The sequence below is a fragment of the Phyllostomus discolor genome, chromosome 6, assembly GCF_004126475.2.
Source record: "Phyllostomus discolor isolate MPI-MPIP mPhyDis1 chromosome 6, mPhyDis1.pri.v3, whole genome shotgun sequence".
Classification (NCBI taxonomy): domain Eukaryota; kingdom Metazoa; phylum Chordata; class Mammalia; order Chiroptera; family Phyllostomidae; genus Phyllostomus; species Phyllostomus discolor.
The window spans coordinates 2,932,477-2,954,871 of NC_040908.2; the positions used below are offsets into that span (position 1 = coordinate 2,932,477).

Genomic DNA, 22,395 nt, shown 5'->3' on the forward strand with positions numbered 1-22,395 from the left:
CTGGAAGTGCAGCTGGAGCTCCGCTCTGGGGAGCTCTATAGCCTCCTGCTGCAGTTTCCATTGCCGTCTGCTGTTTGCTTACCTGTGTGCTTTAGAAACTGACTGTCTGGGAGACTGTCTCAGTCTTCCCTTGTTTAACTGAGTTTTCATCCCTGCTGTCCTATAAGTCTGAAGTTGGTGGTGGCCTGTCTGGTCCGTGGAATCACTTTCTCGTCGTGGATTATTCACGATGGGTTTTGGGGTGTTTCCCTTTGGCTTTGGCCTTTCTGGGTAATTTGGTTCTTCCTCGTTCTTTTCCCTTTGTTTTGACCTCTGTCCCTTTAGAGGCCGTTTCCCTGGAAACTCCGTGCTCCCTGCCTGCCAGCCGCCACGTCGGGGGGCATTAAACACTGACTGGCAGACTGCCCCCCGGTACACAGAGCCGCCACAGCGGGTTTCCTGGGGAGCCCTGAGTTTGGGTGCTTTTTCTTTCTTCTTTTTCCCCCTTGAACAGTTCGGGTTCCTGGGAGAACAATCTTCCAGTCTCTTGCCTGAAGGGAGCAGGTTTTCTGGGGGCTGGATGTAGAAACAAAGTCAAGCTTTTACTTAGTCCCCTGTTTCTCAAGACACTTCCAGCCACCGCACCGGCATCCCGAGTCCAGACACTCCTCTGCCCTCTCCAGGAATAGAAGCTTCTGGTCTTCGGTGGCGTGGGGAGGGGTTGGGGGTGCAGTTGCTAGGTTTTCCAGAGTCGGGGCTGGAATCGGGGGACGCAGCTCCTGGAGCAGGCGTGGGCCGACCCGTGTGTCTGCGGTCCGCCCGCGCCCCCCCCCCCCACACATAAACACACACACACCCCCCGGGGCCGGGGGCTTGGGCTTGCACTCCTGCGGCAGCGGCCTGAGCCTCCCTGACCATGAGGGCTCTCCTTGCTCGGGGGAGCCAGGCTGCTTAGGATTCGTCCCTCCACCTCCAACTTCCAAAACCGCCTTTCTGTCTGTCTTAAGTTCTCTTTGTCCTTTTTAGTTTTTAAATTTTTTTCCTTGGGAGAAAGTGGAAGCAAATGTATCTCGGCCTGCAGTTTCTAACCAGAAGACCCAGGGCTCTTGAACGCCTTCTTAGCGAGCTGTAAGCAGCCTACGGGAGCCCGAGGCGGGGGAGGGGGCTGAGCTGCACAGCCCCAGGCCCGCTGCACGGCCCCAGGCCGGCTTCTCTCGGTTCCTGGGTTCGGGTTCGGGTCATCGGCGCCTCTCCCCACCTCCCTCCCCTCGTCCCCGGCACCACCCTCAGGTTCGCTCTCCCCAGACGGCTGCCCTTTAAGAGACCGAGCGTGGAAGTTGTAGACGGGCCCCCGCCGGCTGCCAGCCACTGTCGGGGAGTCGCTGTCGGGGATGGGGTGCCGCGGGCCTCCAGCTGCTTCCCTGCTTCTCGGAGGGGCTCCCCGCTGGCGGGCGGCCTGAGTCTCCTCCAGCGCAGCGTGGCCCGGCTCCGCCCCGTCACGGGATCATTTGCTCTCCTGTGGGGGGCGGTGGGGGTGCAAGGCAGGGGAGGCCCGGGCGCCTGTAAGACAAGTCTGGGTGGAGGGCACCACGGGCGCCGCCCCGCGGAGCTCTTGCTGACGGAGAACATCGCCGCGTCCGCTCCGGACAGACCCAGCCCGCCTCCTGCTGTTTCCCTGGGGCCTGAGAACCGAGGATGGTTTTGGGATTTTTAAATGATTGAAAAAACAGAAGATTTCATGACACACGAAAATTACATGAAATTCAGATTCCGGAACCCATAAATAAAGTGTCACTGGAAGCTGGCACGCCTACCTGTTCACACGTTATGATAGTAACATCGAAAGTCAGGTCATATTTAAAAAAAAGCCCTGGCCGGCATAGCTCAGTGGATTGAGCATGGGCTGTGAACCAGAGTGTCGTAGGTTGGGTTCCCAGCCAGGGCACATGGCTAGGTTGCAGGCCATGGCCCCAGCAACCGCACGTTGATGTTTCTCTCTCTCCCTTACTTCCCTCTCTAAAAATAAAGAAATAAATCTTTTAAAAAAAAAAAAAAGGACAGAGACCTTGTAACCCGTAGAGCCTAGAAGATTTGCCCTCTGGCCCTTCAGAGGAGAAGTTCCTTAGAGGGTCCCGCCTCCCCGAGAGTGTTTCGTGGTTGGCTGAAGGTGAAAGGGTCAGCGGGGTCAGTGTGACGACTCCTGGGGACACGGATGGGAATCAGGAGGCAGGACTGGTCAGATGGGCGGGGCCCTCGCCTGTCCACCCTTTAAATCGGCTGCGTGGTCCTCACCTCCCCGCCACTGCGGCCCCAGACTGCACTCCTGGGGCAGCAAGGGAAGCAGTCAGCCGGCACTGGGCCTGCCGCCCTGCCCCTCGCTTCACCCCCACTCCCGTTCCTCCAGCCCACCCCCTAGAGTGTGCCCAGTGCCATGGGGGGTGCGCAGAGACATGGCGGGGGACTTGAGATGGCGCTCCCTTCTCAGCCTGTAGACATTCTGTCACTCGTCCTCAGTCTGCGAGGTGACAGGCAGGAGTCACACCTTTCGCAGGTGGAAGTGCCCGCTCAGAGAGATCTGTTGACCCAGAGCAGACCCTGGCCTGCTGGCCTAAGAACCGCCTCCCCTGCCCACGGCCCGTGGCGGTGCTGGGCCCAGGGCTCACAGGTGGGCCCTGAGCCGGGGCCAGCTGCATCGGCTACAGGCCACAGGGGCCACGGTGCACAGAGGCGTGGGTGACGCCGACCAGTGGTCAGGCAGAGCCCTCGGGGGCCTGGAGTCACTCAGCCCCGCCCTGGGAGACCAAGGCCCTCAAAGGGGAGGGACTGGCCGAAGTGGGGGCAGAGTGGGCGGCAGGTGCCCAGCTTCCAGCCCAGGTTGTGTTGTGTAGGCACGCGGGGACAGGGGCCCCTTGGGACCTGGAACCTGGCACTGTCCTCGAGGCCTCTTGTTCTTCCTGTTTCGAGAACAGAGGCAGTTGAATGATGGGATTGAATTGGCTCGCCCATTGCAACTTGGACACTGCCGGCTCCTTTTTAGAAGGGGGTGAGGCACCGGGGTACACAACGTGCCTTCAGGCCTCAGGCCTCAGTGACTCTGTTCCCCCTTCTTTGCAGGACCGACAAGTCGACCCCACTGGTCAGCAAAGGCCAGCCGAGAGGACCTGGTAATTATTTCACTGGAACTTGGATAGTGGAGGGGTTGTTTCCAGCCACGGCAGCCCTCCCTGGCCAGGGCCCAGCTGTCCTCTGCCCGGCAGTCACCCGCCCTCCGTGCAGCATCTGGTGCCGTACTGCACCCCAAGTTCCTGTCGCCCGCTGCTGCTGCGGGGGTGGGGGGGGAGACAGGCGGCCCCAGCAGGGGTCTGCGGGCTCTGCGCAGCGTGCACGGGGGTCACGGGGCCCTTGGGCCTTTGGGGGACCTGTCCCTTGACGGGTGAGAAAATCCCAGGGAACTTGCCTTCCAGACCCGACAGACGCTAGGGCTTTTGTACTAGTTGTTTCCGTCTCACGTCGTGACGGAGGGGCCCCCTGTGCGCTGACCCCTCTCCGTCCTAACTCAGTGGGTCTCTCTGGGACAGATGCCCCGGGCCCCCTGCCCGGCACCGCGGCCCTGCAGCCCCCCGCGCCCATGCCCAGGAAGTCCCAGACAGTAAGTGGGCAAGCCCCTCCTGCCCCTGCTGCCCCTCTTGCCCCTGCTGCCCCTCCTGCCCTGCCTCCTCCTGCCCTGCTCCTCCTGCCTTGCCTCCTCCTGCTGGTTATTCCCCAAGCAGGGAAGGGTGGCTTCGTCCCGGGTGCCTGGTCCTTTGGACCTGGGCGGGATGCAACCCCAGAGCCCAGCAGCTGGTGGGCTCGGCCCTCTCACTGCAGCTCCAGGTCAGCCCCTGCACATCAGGCGCCGACGGCCACCACGTTCCCCGTTCTCTGCCCGGCCGGGATCTCTTCCCTGTCCCTTCTGGCCCCTCCTCCGAGTCCCCCTGGCCCCTGAGCTCCACTGGGCTGCCCTCTCCTGACTGGATGCTGGTGGGCTCCCAGGCCTGCGCTCCGGAGCCCTGGGCCCGGTTCTCTGCCCGGGAGCGGGCGCCTCCCTGCCACAGTAACCCCTGACCCTCCTCTCCGCTGCCCAGACCAAGCTGAAGCCCAAGCGGGTCAAAGCCCTCTACAACTGCGTGGCCGACAACCCGGATGAGCTGACCTTCTCCGAGGGGGACGTGATCATCGTGGACGGGGAGGAGGACCAGGAGTGGTGGGTGAGTCCTGGCCTGGGCCGCAGAGGGCGGGACTGGGTTCCCGCCCACCTGGCCGGAGGTCTCTTCCCTGGTGAGGCCCCCCCCCCTTCACCCCCCCACTGCCTGAGTGATCTCAGGCCTCAGGTGCCGCGCCCATGCACACCCACTTCTGCGTGAGCCTGATGGATCCCCGGGTGGGGTCCCCCCTCGTTAGGGAGGGCGGGCCGCTTGGGCTGCAGGTCCCAGAACAGCCTGAGGGGCTGGAACGAGGCCCCTGCGTTCCTAGGGGTGCGGCCCCAGCTCTGCCCACCTGGAGGGAGGCTTGTACAGAGAGCCGAGCTCAAGGGCACCGTCCGGGTGTCAGTCGTGACGACCCTGCCGGGAGCCGCGGCTTCCAGGTGGGAGCTGGAGTGGGCTGGCCGTGGCGCTCCCCCGGCCATCCTGAGAATCCAGCCTCAGCGTTCACAGGCCGGGGGATTAGGCAGGCTGCCCATGTCACTGAGCCATAGCCCCTGGCCTGTGAAGGGAGGGCACCACAGCCCAGGGTAGGGGTCCTAGGCCCCAAGGAGAGTCACTGTCACTAAACAGAATGAGGACAGTGGGTTTATGGAGCCTGCCGGGGGGGGGGGGGGGCGCCTGAGCGCCTGTCACCATCTGCCCCAGGGAGGGAGACCCTAACGGGCCCGCTCTGCACACTGTACTCAGACAGCTCACGGTGGCCATGGGGAAGCCAGCCGGGCCCGAGGGACCGCTCTGCTGTGTGGAATGTCAGTCAGCTCCCGGCAGAGCCCCGGCCTGCTGGGCTCCACACGTGCCTCCTGGAGCCCCCATGGGCTGCCCCCCCTGGGAGGGGCTCCGGTGTCCCGGTCCCGAGCTCCTCCCTCCATCAGCCTCGCCGCACATGGCACAGCGGCCGCTGCCGCTCCTGGGTCCCTGGGTGGCGGGCTCACTGGGCCCCTCCGGCTGCGAGGACTGAGACTGCATGGGGCCCAGAACTTTCTACCACCTCTGCCACTGCCCCCACCCCATGAGAGCGGTAGCTGCTGTGTCTTGCACACAACCCACCAGCCACCAGGAACCACCCGTTATTTCAAAGCCTGTGGGGGCACAGAGCGGCAGGAAGGAGACAGCGGTGGGTGCCAATGCCCATCCTCGGCCCTCTCGGCCCCCCAAAACCCGTGTTTTGGAGACATTTTTTTTACTTTTATTTACCTAGTTTACACTGTCGAGATCACACTTGATGTATAACTTATATAACTTGCCCAGAGCAAAAGTAAATGATTTTTTTGGAAGTCTCCGTGAATGCATGACGACACTTAAACAGGGCCGAGCCCCAGGTGCCACCTTCCGACACGCTGCAGCTCACGAGCCCCCGACAGGCACCTCCTCACCCGCCAGAGGAGGAGCGGCCGGAGGGGGCAGCAGCCGGAGGGCTGTCTGCCTGCCCCCGGCGCGGCCAGGACATGTACCGCGCGCTTGACGGGGGCGGGGGGCCCCCTGGGAAGGGAGGCCCACGCTCTTGGGAGTGAGGCCACGGAAAGGGAGAGGCAGCTCAGTGCGTTACCCTCGGGATTCTTTCTCGGGAGGGATTCTCCTGCACAAGTTGTTCCCCCCTGTCCCCCGCCCCAGATGCTCCAGCACCTTCGGAGTTTGTGTAACACCCTGCCCTTCCCTCGGTTTCAGATCGGCCACATCGACGGGGACCCCGGCCGCAAGGGGGCCTTTCCCGTGTCGTTCGTGCACTTCATCGCCGACTGAACTGCTGCCAGACAGAAGCCACAGGCCTGCCCCTGCGTCGTCGCCGGGGCCCGAGCCGCAGCCCCTGACATCCCTGTCCTGTCTTTAAAACTCAGAGGCGACGTATGGATACACGTGAATCGGTTTTATAATTTGTGATTTTCATGAAACATCGCTGTCTGCTTTTGTTGGGAAAAACGGAATTGCCTGAAAGGTGACCTGAAGAGGCACGTGAACCACGGAACCGAGGCCCTGGGTCTCCAGGACCACCGACCCTGAACACGGTTGCGCTGGGGAAGGAGGAGGTCCTTCCCGCCCCCCCCGTCCGGCCCGGCCCGTCCCTGAGGTCGGGGGCCTGGAGCGTAACAACTATTTAAGATGCCAGTAAACTAAATGCTACCAGTTCACCTTTATAGACTTTTTTTTTCTCCAAAAAAAAAAGGGTTTTAAGATTTCCTTTGAACGCCACCCAGTGTTTATTTAAAGCCACTTGGAAACTGACGCGGGAGCCCTGTCCTTCCCGACCGCCGTCCCCGAGGTGGCAGCTGTCGTTGTTGTGTTCTGCGTGTGCGTGCGAGCTGTTGTGCAAACCCCGCCTAGCAAACTCCCAGTTGGTCATCAAGGCACACTGCAGCCACAGTCCGTCCCGTCCCAGGTCCCCCAAAACCCTGTTTCCTGGGTGCGGTTAAAAACTGAGGGTGAAGGGGGTGGCCAAGGCGCTCTCTCGCGAAGCTCCCGTGTTCTGGAGATCACCGCCTCGCGCTCCCTTCGTCACACGGACCCACGCGGTCCCCACCTGCCATCTCCCCCCCAGTGTGCCGCCTCCCCTCTCTCGCTCCCGAGAGCGTTTGCTCAGCCCGGTGTCCCGTGTCCGTGATAACACCCCCACGGGAACGGTAGCCACGCTGTCCATCTGGAGGTGTAACCCGTCCCCCCACTCGCAGTCAGGAGCGTTTTGGAGGTCTGTGGGTCCCGGGCGACGAAACGCTCCGAACATGTGTTTCCCTGTGGAAGCCATCGTATCGTGCTCTAGCTCAGGCTGCTGGGGCTGGGGGGTTGGGTGGTGTAGGATAAAAGTCAAAACTCATCCGCTTAATGCACTTGACTGTCACACCTCTACTCGGCCATCGCGAGCGGAAGGTCTTTGGAGGGACGTGGGCGAGCGTGGCGCTCCGAGAAGGAGCAGGCGCGTGGACACGCCCATGTGGGTTCACCCCAGACGCGGAGGAGTCGGTCCGAGTGTGAGTCGGCCTGAGTGCGGACCCGCGGAGGAGTCGGTCCGAGTGTGAGTCGGCCTGAGTGCGGCCCCGCGGAGGAGTCGGTCCGAGTGTGAGTCGGCCTGAGTGCGGACCCGCGGAGGAGTCGGTCCGAGTGTGAGTCGGCCTGAGTGCGGCCCCGCGGAGGAGTCGGTCCGAGTGTGAGTCGGTCTGAGTGCGGACCCGCGGAGGAGTCGGTCCGAGTGTGAGTCGGCCTGAGTGCGGGCCCGCGGAGGAGTCGGTCCGAGTGTGAGTCGGCCTGAGTGCGGACCCGCGGAGGAGCCGGTCCGAGTGTGAGTCGGTCTGAGTGCGGGCCCGCGGAGGAGTCGGTCTGAGCGCGGCCCGGGAAGCGGCAGGCAGCGCTTCGGCTGCGGCGGGTCTCTGCCACGCAAGACTCTCCTTCTGCCGTTGTCGTTTTCACGCGCATCGTGCTTTTTGCTGCTGTGACAAAGGAGGACAGAACAAGCTGGAATGTTTTACGATGTCGTACGGCAAGTGTCCTTGCCTCTTCGAAACCCCGGGTGGAATGTGTCAGGGTGCGCAGTCTTTTTTTTAAAGCACTACATTAACTGTTCGTTTCTGGTGTTTGAGCCCTCCGTTAATTCCCTCGTGGACTGAGGGAAGGAAACACGGATTTTGCACAGTGCACGCCCGTGCACTTGAACACAACGCCCCGCATCGGTGTCCGCCGCCAGCCCTCGGACGCCCGGGCGCCGGCCGTGCGCGGACTTGCAGTCGGTGCCTGCCGGCTCCGAGCTCCACCCCCACCGACCCGTCGGGCTCACCGGTCCAGGGGCGTCCGGGAAGCGGTTTCCAGGCTGCAGCTGGGCGGTGCCATCGCGCAGTCACCAATGTGACTTGCCAGAGGAGGAATTAGAGTGACTTCCCTGCTAATACCCTTTCCCGGTTATTTGCTCTTTGCAAATTAAAAAAAAATACACACACAAAGGAAACCATTGTAGATATCTATTTATATTTTGTTTATGTTTCACGAACTGAGCTGCAGGATTCCGGCACCTCGCGTGCCGCTCCCATCGGGTCTGGCCCCCGGGGACGGACGAGGACTCGGAGGGGCGGGGACGGGCGGTGACCGGTCTGCGGAGGGCGGGCGGGGCGCGGCTGGAGGAAGTGCTCCTGGAGATGTGTGATACCCACTCCTCCGCGCGACTGCTCTGGCCTCGTGGCAGTGCCACTGTATATATTGTATAACCTAAATCAACCCTTATTTTCATCGTCCTCACGCAGTGATTTATAATTAGAGAGCATGTTAACTAGTCATTTGACTAGAAAAAATAAAATACTTTTAAACGGACACGGCGTTGTTTTTGTTTTTGACCCTTCGGGCGCTGTTTGTTAGAAGTCCTCTAAGAAAACCCACCAGCCTGCGGTCTGGTCCGGGGGTCTCTGAGTCCTTCACTTGTAAGGCAGCGGCAGCCCCCCGAGGTGCTCCCCCCACCCGGCTGAGGCGAGCGCTGTGGCCCACCGTCACGTCATCCCGAGACGGCATCCTGTCCCAGCTCCCCTCTCTGTGTCTGGAGTCCGCTATGTCACTGCTGCAGACCAGCGGCGTCCCCAGGCCAGAGCTGCAAGCCGGAGGCCGCCAGTCCCCGGAGGGGCTGCCGAGCAGGGGGTTAAGCTTATTCGTGTTTAAAAGCAACAAATGAGGTTTCTGTTTTTAGTCCCCAACAAGTGGATAACACCAGCGAGTTAAGTCACTGTTAATAAGAGGCTTTAATAGAAAAACAAACGATCGGTATTTTATACACAGCTCCTCCCCCTCCCCCCCCCCCCCCAGAAAGCAGAGCAAGGCACCGCTTCCCGCGCTCACACGGGCTCAGCGCTGCCGAGTGGGAGTGGAGCGGAGCCGTGGGGAAGACAGCGGGGCTTCGTTCACGGGCGGTCGACTCCCACCCGCGGTTCAGGCCTTCTCAGACGTCAGCGCGGAGTCGAAAGCGGTGGACAGAACCTTGCAGATTGCTTGCGCCTGTTCCTGTGTGGGGTGACAAGGTACAGCGAGGGAGTTCGTAAATCTGCCCCCGAACTTGACCTGACCAGCGAAGGTCTAGACCTGCCCCTCTGCACGCCTCTCCTGACCCCGCACAGCTCATGGCCTGGCCCCGCACTCCCCTCCCCCCCGCACTCCCGTCCCCCGATCCACAGGGAACCCAGGCGTGGCCACACCCAGGACTGCGGCCTTCAGGGGGGGCCCTCGTCCGTCATTGGGAACACCTGTAAAGCAAAGCCGGGGGGCCCTGCCCGGGGGGACAGACCAGCATCCCCAGCCCCCCGTGTTTACCACGAGCCTTCTGATCCTGACTCAGGGTGCTGCCAGCAGCCATCCCGAGTCACAACCGGCCACAGGTCACAACCGGCAGTCAGTCCGGGCAGCTGGCCGCCAGCTCCTTACTCACGGTCTTTGCCGGGTTTTAGACGGGGGTAAAGAGCATCTCTCCAGCCTTTGTGAGACTGCGACAGCCTCCGGCTTTGCCCCTGTGTGGGCGCACGACCGGCCGGGCGGCGCGGCCCCTCACCAGGCTGCTGCACTGGTACACCCACAGGCTGCACTCCTCGTTGCCCGCGTCCGTGGTCTTCAGAGCCAGCAGGCTCCTCCCGGCGCCCAGCCCGTCGTCGTAGCACACCATGCGCACGATCAGGTACAGGGCGTGCCGGTGCAGGACGTCCTGCGGAGGGTGGGCGCGGAGACCGCGGCTGTGTGCGTGCTTCCCCGGCCTCGGCACGCGCACCCTCCCGTGGGTGCGGCCCGGACGGACGGAGCACACGCACGGGTCCGGGAGGACGCAGTGTCACGGGTCTCCTCCCGAAAGGACGCCCCGGTGTGCTCGGCTGTGGGGCAGGGTGCCTGCAGGGTTCTACCTGGCCCCCTGCAGTCCAGGAGGGCGGGGGAAGGGTGACCTGAGCCCACAACCCGGGTCCCTGCGCCCAGCCCCAGGCCGACAGCTGGTCCGGACCGGCACGGGGTCCTGAGGCGAAAGGCTCTGTGGGCCCCACCACCCAGAGAAGGCAAAGGGAAGCTCCTACTCGTGTCCCCCCCCCCAAGAAACGGGCCACATTTGAGGCCAGCTGCCAGGAATGTGTACAAACCCACCACCGCAAACTCGAGCAGGCCCTCAGCACCCCAACGCCTGACCCACACCTTTTCCGTAACACACTACTCACATACTGATCCGACGTCGACACTTTTATGCCGTACTTGGACACGCCCATGATGAACTCTTCCTCCATGGGGACAAAGGGCAGCTTCCCATCTTGCTGTAAAGCAAAAACACGATGCACAGCACACGTTAGCAATTGTTCCATTATGTCCGATAAGTCGGTCTCGGGACCCAGCTGTCATAGACCCCGAACTCTTTAAAGAACGTGGCACACACAGGAGCCCGGGGGTTTTCCTCCAGAGCGGCAGAAAAACCCCTACCCCTCTTTGTAACCAACAAGTCGGAGCAACGTTCAGATCCACATGCTCTGGGGGCACTGTTCCGCCCCCTTGTCTGGGATAAACCCTCGTTACAAACTTGGACACTTCTCGCCGACCCCAGGGAGGTTTACATATTCACATCAGAGAATGAAGGTCTTCAAATACGCGGAGCTCATGCTAACTCGTGGTCAGGACGTGCGGCCCCGGGCACCGTTTTTCTCAGCCATGTGATGCCGCGTGCATGGGGGTGAGGCGTGTCTCACCCCCACGCCCCACGGCTTTGGGCGGGGGACCTGCTCGATGAGTGGGTCCTCGGCTTGCAAGCGTATCCATCAGTATTCTGAGCTCCTCGGGGACAACCAGCACGGCAGATGGTTTCCCTGCCACTCATCACCCAGCGTTGTTCCCTGAGTCAGACCACACGGCCTGTCTCCTCCGAAAGGAGGTCCCACTGGCGGTCAGTGCACGCTCCAGTAGGCACACGTTCTCGTGCAACTACCTGCCCACGCTAAAGGGACTGTGGGAGATGAGCTCCAGCCGCCTTCACACCGGCGTGCCCGCCGTGCCACGGCAGCCTCCTGCCAACCCTTGTTCACAGCGGGTCTAAGGCAATTCCAGGAATCAAGACTCGGGGGAAGAGTCATGCTACTGGCATTAATTTTGGAAAGCCAGTTTCTATGGTGATAGGAACCTAGCAGTCCTTATGGGAAGGAAAATAACCCCAGTGTCATCTGGGGGGAAACAGCCAGCAGCAGTCTTGCAGTATTAGCTGCTGTCTGCACGTTGTTGGAATGACTTTACATTCCGAACGGAAACTGGGGTGCTGATCGTGCTGGTCCTGACGCCCCAGAGTTCTCTGTCAGGTAGAAAATCGGACTGGCTGATGTCATCAGACAGATGCGACCTCTTTCACGAGGCTGCAGAATGTTCAGTGGTCCCCCTGCCACGGCTTCAGGGAACGTGCCCCAGAGAGTCCCGGACACTAGGCCGGGACGAGGGGCTCTCCCCATCGCCCTAGCACCCCTACGTCCGTGAACACAAAGACACACAATTCTGTCTCTCTGACCTCGGGTCCTGCTGGACACGGCGTGAGTATACAAACAGGTGTGTCGGGCCAACAGCACTGAGCGGTGGTGCAAAGAGCCAACACGAGTCCGGGGGTAGGTGCACGGGGTTCCTCAGACCGCTCGAAAGACGAGGCAGTGGTGCGGCACCGCTCACCTCCTTTGAATCCGCTCGGCCCGGAAACGAGGTCGGCCCGCCCCCGAAAAAGGAGAAAGAGCTGCCGGCAGGAAGGAGCTGCGTCTGCTCACACGCAGCACCGTGCGCCTCCTGTGGCCGGCCACGGCGCCCGGCAACACACGTTGGCCATGACCCGGACGAACTACGTCTCTCCCCCAAGCCATGAGCCTTATTGAACGGAACTTTTTTCTTTTTTTTTTTACCTGGGCAACATCTATATAATTTATCAGGTCTAGTGGCCCCTCGAGGCTTTTTCCTTCAGACAGTTTCAGCTTCTCGATGGCACCGACGTATTTGATCCGAAATTCTGCACAGGTGTCTAGGTTGCTGTTGCTTTGACCTGGAGGCAAAAGGCGTGCAGTGAGACTTCAAAGGAGCAGCTGTGTGGGGGGGCGCCCTCCGTGCCCGCCCGGAGGGGGAGCAGACGGGCAGAAGGAGGGTTTCCTCACACACGAGTCCTTTTACAGAGTGGGGAGGAGCTTCCGAGTCCACTAACCTTCTCTTTCCTCAGTCACAACACGCGAAGTATGAAAGGGTTGAATGGGAATACATTAGTAATAAATACCCTACATTTCAAACAGGCAAGAACAAATGTCGACTGACTAGTGACTGAGCCCCTCTGTGATGTACAGTGACACGGTGCTGTTTTCTGGTTTCCTCTCGCTCCTGATCGTTTTAACACTGAACGTGCTTTCTGACTCAGGAAACCAGATCGACCCCTACCATTCAGCCAGAAAAGACAGTTTTAAAAATGTAGAGGAACAAGGGCTGGACAGGAAGTCCTGTCCATAACCACCAGCATCAGGTTGAGTAACTGTGTGAGCTATACAATCGAGTCAATACAAAATCGCCCTGGCTGGTGTAGCTCAGTGGATTGAGCGCAGGCCTGCAAATGAAAGGGTCGCCGGTTCGATTCCCAGTCACAGCACATGCCTGGGTTGCGTGCTTAGGTCCTCAGTAGGAGGCGCACGAGAGGCAACCACACATGGATGTTTCTCTCCCTCTCTTTCTCCTTCCCTTCCCCTCTCTCTAAAAATAAATAAATATATTTTTAAAAAATCACCGAAGTATTTACATCTACCACAGTGAGGGAACACTAGGTGATGACTTTTTGGTGATGCTTACGCAATGAAACGATGCCCAGCCACGTATTTAACACTTTAAAGGCATCTGGAAGGTAACAGACCTCATGCTTCCGTATCTCTTTTCCATCGTATGTTTCCCCTCTCCCCGCCCCCACCTCTCACAGGGGGACTAGTCCACGGCCCCGGAAGGGAGCGGGGAAGGAGGGCAGGCCAGGGAACACAGCCTATTTCCAATCAGACACTGGCTGCTGGCGGGTCAACAGGTGCGTTATGTCAACACCGTCAGTAAAAGAAGCCGTCTCTTAATTTCTGGAGAGCTGCGTGTTCGGGGGCTGCACACGTCTTCCAGTGCTGGTGACAAACGCTGCTCCTCCCTGCCACGTGCTCCCGACACTCACGAGCTGGCATGTCTCTGGGCACCGGGCTCCGGAATCATTCCCATCAGCAAGGTGTTTGTCCTACACCCCATACACAACAGCGCTCATGCCCGACCACCCCCTTTCTGTAAAAGCTGTTCTGGAACTTCTAAATCATCGCCACAGTGTTTTCCACACGCTTTCGCTCCCGGACCCACTCAGAGCAGGTTGGCCCCCGGCTGCAGCCCACCTCCACGGCAGCAGCTTCCACCAACCACGTAACACCCCCTGCCCACACGCCACCAGACCTCGGGCCGTTTCTAAACTCTCACCAGACACGGCAGGGGAGAGAGAGAAAACCCAGATGCACGAGAACTCGTGCCGCCCCGGTGAGACCAGCCGAGCCGCAGACGGCACGCGCTCCAGCCCCTCCGGGTACCTGAGCTTTTGGTGGAGTCTGTGTCCAGGCTGGCGACGGTGCTGGATCGAGAGAGGCCCCCGAGGCTGGAGTCCACGGACTGAGAAACGGCAAACACACACACGGCAGGTGTTTAAACACACGTGGGAGCACTGTCTTCCCTCAAGTGCTCCAGCGAACACCCACATCACTAACTTACTAGAGCTGAACCAACACACAACCCCCACCGCTCTCGCCACACTCACAGCACTGCACGAACGTGGGGTGGCCCCGCCGATCTAAATCAAAGGTGGCGCCGCGGTGTCCTGATAAGAAGACACCTTATACTTCTATCGTCTGTGAAAATCTACACTTTGCTTTCACGTTATCTCCCCTGAACCCACAAAGAACTCTGTGCAAAAGGCAGGCAGGGGGCAGTGCCCTGCTTACTAAGCGAGCAGAGAGACCAGAGAGGTGAAGTGATTTACCCAAGGTCACATGCAGGAATGCCCCAGACCTCCGACCTCGGCAGAGCTCCTGACTACCTCCCCCACAGCCCCCGACCCCGGGCCGCTGCAAGTCCGACCAGTCAACACCCAGGCTGCCTGGCAGACCAGAGCATGACTACCGATTTGGATGGCCAAGAAAAACACAACACAAACTACGAAGCAAAGCACAAAGCATCAGACATGTTAGTGTAGAATTAGTTAGGCACACGTACCACACCCCCTAGAATTCCGGCCCCGTAATTGTATGCAATTTCTATCACATAAAAAAAAGTTTTAAAATCGGTGTTTGTTTCGATGAGACCATTTATGGGTCCTGCCCCACCTTTAAGAATTTCACGAGACCTACCAAAACAATAAAGTTACATCAAGCACAGAATGAATGTGTCTCCAGTGCAAAAAATGAATGTTAAAACGCCTAGTTTGAAGACACGCGGCAGGTCTGCACGGTTAGTGTCCTTCATGCAACATGAGAAGAGACAGAATCACACTGCTCGCCAATCCCGGGCCCCCCCTACCTTGCTCTTCGTACTGATTTCACTGCTCTGGGAACTGCTACTACTGTGTCGCTTTTTGCCTTTCCGAAACATTTTTCACTATAGCTTGATCCACAGGCGCTCCCCTAGAAAAACAAACGTTTAGTTACACCAAGAAGAGCAACTTTAAATCACTTTGTGCGGCCTAGGAATAAAAATCATCAATTCCTTCCAGTTAGTTCCACGGCGCATTCCTCTGATTTAAACATATTTTCCTTTGAGCAAAAAATTTGGATACTATTCTTTTTTTTCATTATTTGCTTTTAAATTCTAACGATCTAACCCATAGACTCAAAAAGGGCAGAAACCTGGCCATACACCTAGAGGTGTGAAAAGCATTGTTTTCAGAAGTAACAGACACGCCCTTTAGTTCTCGAAATATTACTTCTCCTTAATCAATTCAACACACTGAGATTTAGTTACTGTCTCGGGTTCATGTTCTGAAAATGGGCTTGAACAGAAGACAGGCACTGTGCTGGCTGCTATACATGCCTTCGACCGTCAAGGTTGCAGTGATGCCACCCGCTTGAAGGAGCCCCCCCCCCCCCCCCCCGCCCCCAGCTGCCCACCAAAGTCACCAGGTTCATGATGGGTGGCGCCACGTCTAGAACTTGGGCTGACCGGGCTCCGAGGCTCTTTCCGGACCCCACCCTGCTTCCCGCGTGTTCTCGCCGAGGCGTGGTGCTGCCACGTGCAGGTGCCCAGGCGGACAGTCAACAGGACAGAACCCCCCGCCCCGAGGCGGTGGAGAAACCACCCAGAGCCAGCACAGAAAGCGAGAGCTCCTCACCACCCACGAAGCAGGGTCGGACCCAGGAGGCAGCCCCGCGGCGCTCCCACTCCCGTCGCCCTTCCGACGCGACCGGTCCACGCAAGATACCGTGGTCCCCGGAGCCGCCGTCCCCGCCCAGGCATCAGCTACCCGGGGCTCCGCAGACCCCGCCGCCCATCACGCGCAGCTTCGGGGCTGGTGTTCGCGATCCGTGGAGGGCGGGTCCGGGTAAAGAGTGCGGCCCCACCCATCCGCCCCACCGCGGGGCCCCCCAGTTGGTGCCTCCAAGGCCCGCATTCCCGACCAGGCTCAGCCCCGGTGCAGCGAGGGCCCTGCCCTCACCTCAAAACCACCGGCCCATCCCTGGGGTCGTCTGCGGGTCAAGCACCCACCGCCTTGCAGCCCGCGCCAGGGCAGCCACTCCCGTTCTAATTCCAGCGCCAGCTTTTCCGGCTCTCCGGCCCCACCCTCCGGGACCGCCTCCGAGAGGTTGCGCAGGCGCATTCCCGAACCCGCCCCGAGATGTGGAACCGCTCCGCCCCGAGCTGTGGAACCGCTCCTCCCCGACCGGAAGTCTGGGGGAGGAGCCTAGCGTCGCGGGCGCCGAAGCGCCGGAAGTTGTGCTCTTCAGTGAATGGGGTTCTTCTCTGGTTGGTTCCCCGTGGTTATGCTTCCCATTTAGAAGGAGCCCCGCGGCCCGTTTCTCATCCCTGCTTCGCCTGCAGACTTCCGAGATGTCGGTGATCCCTGCGGAGGAGAGTGACCAGCTGCTGATCCGACCCCTGTGAGTGACCAGCGGAGGGGGAATGGAAGCACGGGCTGGGAGAGGCAGCGAGGGTTCGCTGGGGCTGGCCGCCTCGGTCGCCGCGCACTCGAGCGTGGTGCCTCGGCAGCCTGCACTTGGCCGCGGCTGCCGGAGGGGTTTGGAGAACTGGTGTTCGCAAGGGGCCTGCTAGGTTGAATATGATTCTGCTTTTTCTTCGGTCTTAGGGACGAGTGTGTTGGAATTGGGGGAGGGGAGGCCTGTGCAGGCGCTGGGCGCTTTCTTATTCACGGGAGAGCGGCAAACGCTGCGGGAGCTGGCGGTGGTGCCGAGGCCGGCAGGACGAGATGAGGACCTGGATAAGGCTGTGGCGGTGCGAGCAAGAACTCAGTCTGTTTCTTAGTAGCCCCAGGACTTGACATTTGCCGGAGTATGAGACAGGAAACCAGTTAGGGCTTTGTTAGGAGTTTCTTTCTTTGAGCGCAGACCCTAAGAAAGGTGGCAAGTAGGAGAAGCGGAAACGCAGAGGAGCCGAGGACAAACCCTCGGCCCCTGATTTTGCCTGGGAAGGCTGGTCTTTGGGCGGAGACGGCCTGCTGCCAGAGAAGCACTTGGCAGGTTTGGATGCTGCTTAGACAGGGAGGTGTGGACGAGGAGAACCTCTGTAAGCCAGCAGTGCGAATCCACACACGTGTTTATTGTTAGGCATTAGCCAGCACAACGTGGATGCATGCATTTCTCAAAAGGTTGAACGTATCCGCCTCACACATTTACCAGTAACCCGTAAGGACTTGTTGAGCAGCTACTGGGGGAATAAATACACTTCACATTGTTTAGCTCACACCTGTCAGCTCCATCAGCTGTCAGGCACCACACTGGGCCCTGGGGATGCAAAGGAGAGATGGGGCCCAGTTAACCGAATTCGCCCTTTTGGGGGGAATTGCAGTGCAAGATGAAGAAGTACCGCAGAGAAGGTTTGCAGTAATAGGAGACCATTGCTTTGGAGTCAGGCCCGAAAGCCAGTCCCTGCTCTGTCACTTGTGAGGTCAGTCATCTCTCTGGGCCCGTTTCCTCACGTGGAAATAACGTCGCAGGTGTCATGGGGAGAGTTAAGATACTCTGCAAATGGTCACTATTATTGTAACTCCAGGTAGATATTGGGCCGACGGCCCCGAGATCACGGAAGAGGGACTTGGGGCAGACTGCAGAGAAGGGAATGCTTTCTCGTGCATCCTGGGACACAGGCATGAGCTGAGCCTGGCAGAATGAGTGGTTGTGTAAGACAGGGAAGTAAAGACAGTGAAGTATGGGGGCGAGGATGCCCCAGCCAGAGGAAGTGGCACATGTGAAAACGAGGGTGGTCCCAGTTTGGGGCCGCTTTCCTCGTGGCCGTGGCTACAGGATTACCGGATGAGATGGGAGAGGCCGTCAGGGGCCACCCCACGAAGGACCCTGTGAACACACCAAGTCTGGGCCTGTGTCGTCAGTCACAGGGAGCCACAAAGGACTGTCAGCGGGGCGGGGTACAGTGGAAGCCCTGTGTTGGAAGGGTTGAGGGTCGCTCCCAGCAGCGTATAGTAGATGAATAAAAGGTGGGTTAAGCGGAGGGAATCTAGGATGAAATTGAAGTGATCCCAGTGATGAGCAATAAGAGCTTGGAGCGAGTGGAATGGGCAGTGGGTTGGAGAGAAGTAGGCTTTGGAGAGTAAGGAAGTGAGATCCGTAGGACTCTGTGCCTGGTCAGATGCGGTGGAAGGGGAGAGGAGGGAGCGGAGTGGAGCGGAGTGTCCGGGGGACTCGGTTCCTGGGTCAGACAGCTGCCAGCTGCCGTGTCGTTCACCCTGGGAAACGAGGTGGGGTGTGTCTGGAGCACATTGGGGGTTTTGTGACAGCGATCGTGAGATGTAATTCACACACTGCTCACTCATTTAAAGTGTGCAATTCAGTGATTTCTGTTGTAGCCACAGAGTTCTGCAGCCATCTAATTCCGGAACATTTTCATCATTCGATGTGTGATGAGCAGCGGCAGCTGAGGGCAAAGGGGTCTGAGGAGGAGGGGCCGGCAGACCCCGTGAGAGCGTGAAGTAGGGATGTGCTGGAAGCGGGGTGAGCGGGAGGGGTGACAGGCTGCAGGAGGACAAGTGATACAAGGACTGAAGGTGGCTGTTTGCTCGTAGCAAAGGGCTGCTTTGCAAGGAGAGCGTCTGCTGAACGCCAGGTGGCAGTGAATTGGGTGCAGGTGAGGGAGTAGAGGCAGGTGTGCGCACTGATTAGGAAGTGGGCTGGGGAAGGAAAGCAGGAACTAAAGGGTAGAATTAAGGGATTTTAATATCCGGCCAAGAACGGCGGTAGTGTGTTAGAATGCAGACGGTGAGAGAGATGAGGTGGGGTGCTGTCCCCGAGGACGGGGTGTGGAGTGGAGAACTGGGGGGGGGGGTGCGGGGGGGCAAAGATTAGCCTTAGAGCAGGGGTGTTGAGCTCATTTTCACTGGGGCAACATCAGCCCTGAGGTTGCCTTCAGAGGGCCGAATGTCATTTCAGGACAGTACAAATGTAACTGCTCCTCAGCAGTTAAGTGGGAGCTCGGCTCTGCCGCGGGGTAGAAACAAGGTGCCGGATTTGGCCCGAGGGCCTGGTGTTTGCCACCTGGGCCTCGGAGGGAGGCAGGTCTGTTGTGCTTCTGGGCAGAAATGGAAGGAGACAAAGACGGGGCGGGGTGGTGAGTGCAGCTGAGGACGTGGACCGAACTTTTGGTGCGGAGAAAGCCGGTGCCTGGGGCAAAGGGGGTGAGAGGGTGGGGACACTGAGGAGAGAAAGGGAACAGTCGCCCTGGAACCCACGAGGGAAGGCTGCACTGGGGACACTTAAAGAGGCCACACAGAGGCCTGAGTCAAAGGCCAGAGACCCGTGGTAGCTGCGCGGCCGTTTGACTTTGTCCACGTCCTGCTCTGAGGTTTGGGGGCGGGCCCATCGCGTGGCCGTCCCCCAGTGTGTGTGGACTGCGAGGTCCTTGAGGTCAGGGTCCGGGGGTTAGGCCTTTCCGAGTGCCAGGCACAGCACGCAGCACTTGGCACACAGAAGCCGCTCTGTTCGAGTGAAGGGGGGCATGAGCCGTGGCCAGGAAGGCGCCGGAGAGGGTGAGGGGTTGAAAACTGGAGGGTGTAGCTCAAAGCGTGTCTTCTGATCATTGGAAATTAAGGCTGTCGATTTCAGAAGAAATGAAATTAAGTGCTTGGCATCAAACATACTGAACTAACAGGGTGCGAGGGAGGGACTGAGGGTCTCAGGGATAAGAAGTTACTTGGTTTAACATGTCTGGGAAATGCTATTATGTTCTCTTTTTTAATATATTTTATTGATTATGCTATTACAGTTGTCCCATTTCCCCCCTTCTCTCCCCTCCACCCTGTACCCCCCTCCCACCCACGTTTCCCCCCTTTAGTTCATGTCCATGTGTCATAGTTATGAGTTCTTTAGCTTCTACATTTCCCGTACTATTTTTGCCCTCCCCTTATCTATTTTCAACCTACATTCTATGCTACTTATTCTCTGTACCTTTTCCCCCCTCTCCTCCCCCCACCCCCCTGCTGCTAACCTTCCATGTGACTTCCATTTCTGTGGTTCTGTTCCTGTTCTAGTTGTTTGCTTAGTTTCTTTTGGTTTTGCTTTAGGTGTGGTTGTTAATATTTGTGAGTTTGCTGTCCTTTTACTATACATGTCTTTTCTTTATCTTCTTTTCTTAGATAAGTCCCTTTAGCATTTCATAAAATAAGGGCTTGGTGATGATGAACTCCTTGAACTTGACCTTATCTGAGAAGCACTTTATCTGCCCTTCCATTCTAAATGAGAGCTTTGCTGGATACAGCAATCTGGGATGTAGGTCCTTGTCTTTCATGACTTGGAATATTTCTTTCCAGCCCTTTCTTGCCTGGTCTCTTTTGAGAAATCAGCTGACAGTCTGATGGGAACTCCTTTGTAGGTTACTGTCCCCTTATCTCTTGTTGCTTCTAGGATTCTCTCCTTCGTTTTTACCTTGGCTAATGTAATTATGATGTGCCTTGGTGTGTTTCTTCTTGGGTCCAACTTTTTGGGGCTCTCTGAGCTTCTTGGATTTCTTGGAAGACTGTTCCCTTTGCCAGATTGGGGAAGTTCTCCTTTATTATTTGTTCAAATACGTGCTCAATTTGTTGCTTTTCCCCTTCCGATTCTGGTACCCCTATAATTCGGATATTGGAACGTTTAAAGGTGTCTTGGATGCTCTTAAGCTTTTCCTCGATTTTTTGAATTCTTATTTCATCATGCTTTCCTGCTTGGTTGATTCTATCTTCCTTCTGGTCCACTGTATTGTTTTGAGACTCAGATTCCTTCCTTTCACTATTGGCTCTCCTCCGCGTATCTTCCTGTATCTCTTTTATGGTAACCTGCATCCTTTCATTTAATTTGAGCCCAAAATCAAGCAATTCCGTGAGCTTTCTGATCACCAGTGTTTTGAACTGCGCATCTGATAGATTGGCTATTTCTTAGTCGCTCAAAAGGATGAGTCCTGGGGGACTGATCTGCTCTGTTGAAAACATGTTTTTCCCCTGTCTCTCCTTTTTTTTTTTTCCTCAGTCTGGTCGCTCTTGTTACAGTGGGGGGCGGAGCCTTAGGTGCTCACTGGGGCTGGGCACCCCAGTTGCTAGATTGTGACGTTGTATGTGGGGGCGGGGACGGGAGGGAATAATGGCGGTAGTTCCGTTCTCCTGGGCTCAGACCCTTCTCTGGGCTCCTGGGCTGTGAGCTCTGCCCTGGTCCACGATCGCTACCCCTCTGGGTCCTCCAGCCGCAGCTTGCGTACTCAGGGACCACCGCTGCGTTCCTGCGCCCCCGGATGGCTGTCGCGCCGATTTCGCGCCAAACTTTCCCTGACCTCCGCGAGCTGCCACCCCACGCTGGCCCCACGCCCGCCCGGCTCATCTTCTCCTACCAGTCCGGATGATCGCGTCCACTTCAACTTCTTGGCTGCCCGACTTCCATTCAGATAAATCCTCTGCCGGATCTGGGCATTATTCTGTCTGTAAATTATTGTCGTAAATTATTGTTGTTCTAATCTTGGTTTTGCGAGGAGGTACGGTGCGTCCACCTATTCCTCCATCTTGCCGGAAGTCCGGAAATGCTGTTATGTTCCTAAAAGGAAAGAATTTTGAAGTGCTTGCAAGTTTACACTAAAGTGCCGATTCTGAAGGTGGCACTAAGCAATCCGCATCACAGCCCGTGAGCGTTTGCGGCACACCACAGCCGAACCCCAGCGCTCGGGCCGACGGTGGCCTCTGGGCCTCTCGGCCATCTGCTCGGCCAGTTTGAACAGCGGCCGCGCCCTGCGCCCCCGAAGACAGCTGCTCCCTGCCCCGCGCTCACACTGGCCTTCCCGGTCGTCGTGGTGACTGTGTGGGACTCGCTGCCCCCGGAGCCGGCTGCCAGCGGGTGGGGCGGAGGGTGCGCTGTGAGAAGTTTGAGTTCACTGGGCTTCGTTTTGATTGGTTTTGTTTCTCCCCTTGAATTTACAGCGGAGCTGGGCAAGAAGTCGGAAGATCATGTATTATCCTGGAGTTCAAAGGAAGGAAGATAATGGTAATTACTGTTCTGCAGTCCGGCTGACGGCGCGGCTCTGTCTGCCGTGGGCGCTGGGCTTTTTCGCTGTAGCAGCTACCGGTGTAGCTCCCAGAAAACACCCTAGTCGGTTTATGTAGGCTGAGCCGTAAACCCTTAACGTGAAAAACTAACGCACACTTCTGCTTAGTAACTTGACAAAACGTGAAGTCAGCTGAGGAAGTATATGCTGACCCAGAAAACTGTGAGCCAGAGCTCCGGGACCATTGCTCCTGCGTGGTCCCTCTTCCACCCATGCGGGGCTGCCCTGCTCACTGCCCCGCACCCATGGGCGGCCCCCAGGCACACGGGCAGCATGGGGCCACAGGGCCTGGTGCGGCAGCTTCTGCACCCATGGCATCACGGAGGCCGCCAGCCTCGGGCAGGGTGGCCTAGCCCCTCGCCCACCTCCTCTCCTGACAGGGGTCAGAAGGGAGGGTCTCCGTGGTCCCCTTCGGAAGGCTGGTCAGTGGCTCGGG

The 22,395-nt window shown here is 58.5% G+C and overlaps 3 protein-coding genes across 15 annotated transcripts in view; 2 read left to right on the plus strand and 1 right to left on the minus strand.

Moving 5' to 3' along the window:
* ASAP2 (ArfGAP with SH3 domain, ankyrin repeat and PH domain 2) overlaps nt 1–6,362 on the plus strand; it is a 116,851-nt gene extending 110,489 nt beyond the window's left edge. For 4 of the 8 annotated variants that reach the window (XM_036027631.1, XM_036027635.1, XM_028515847.2 and 1 more), the window contains 4 exons: nt 3,094–3,143; nt 3,540–3,628; nt 4,104–4,226; nt 5,889–6,019. In XM_036027631.1, the coding sequence (XP_035883524.1) occupies nt 3,094–3,143; nt 3,540–3,628; nt 4,104–4,226; nt 5,889–5,963 (337 nt within the window). In that variant the 3' untranslated portion in view covers nt 5,964–6,019. Of the gene's footprint in view, nt 1–3,093; nt 3,144–3,539; nt 3,629–4,103; nt 4,227–5,888 lie in introns of all 8 variants that reach the window. The other 4 variants (XM_036027634.1, XM_036027637.1, XM_036027633.1 and 1 more) reach the window with 2 other exon arrangements.
* A 2,520-nt stretch (nt 6,363–8,882) lies between these two features.
* Nucleotides 8,883–16,039, minus strand: ITGB1BP1 (integrin subunit beta 1 binding protein 1). Of its 6 annotated transcripts, none has more exons than XM_028516811.2 (7): nt 15,868–15,998; nt 14,736–14,839; nt 13,754–13,832; nt 12,077–12,213; nt 10,376–10,468; nt 9,730–9,879; nt 8,883–9,188 (listed from the first exon to the last, which is right to left on the minus strand). In XM_028516811.2, the coding sequence occupies exons 2-7, from the start codon at nt 14,805–14,807 to the stop codon at nt 9,117–9,119; spliced, it is 603 nt and encodes a 200-aa protein (XP_028372612.1). In that variant the 5' UTR covers nt 14,808–14,839; nt 15,868–15,998; the 3' UTR covers nt 8,883–9,116. The 6 variants fall into 6 exon arrangements, with proteins under 6 accessions (XP_028372612.1, XP_035883535.1, XP_035883534.1 ...); XM_036027642.1 differs by having other exon boundaries at nt 9,067–9,188; nt 15,918–15,940; XM_036027641.1 differs by lacking the exon at nt 15,868–15,998 and adding an exon at nt 15,634–15,834 and having other exon boundaries at nt 9,067–9,188.
* An 87-nt stretch (nt 16,040–16,126) lies between these two features.
* Nucleotides 16,127–22,395, plus strand: part of CPSF3 (cleavage and polyadenylation specific factor 3) — a 29,067-nt gene continuing 22,798 nt past the window's right edge. Inside the window, exons 1-2 of the mRNA XM_028515510.2 lie at nt 16,127–16,309; nt 21,835–21,898. Coding sequence (XP_028371311.1) covers nt 16,260–16,309; nt 21,835–21,898 — 114 coding nt within the window. The 5' untranslated portion in view covers nt 16,127–16,259. The remainder of the gene's footprint in view (nt 16,310–21,834; nt 21,899–22,395) is intronic.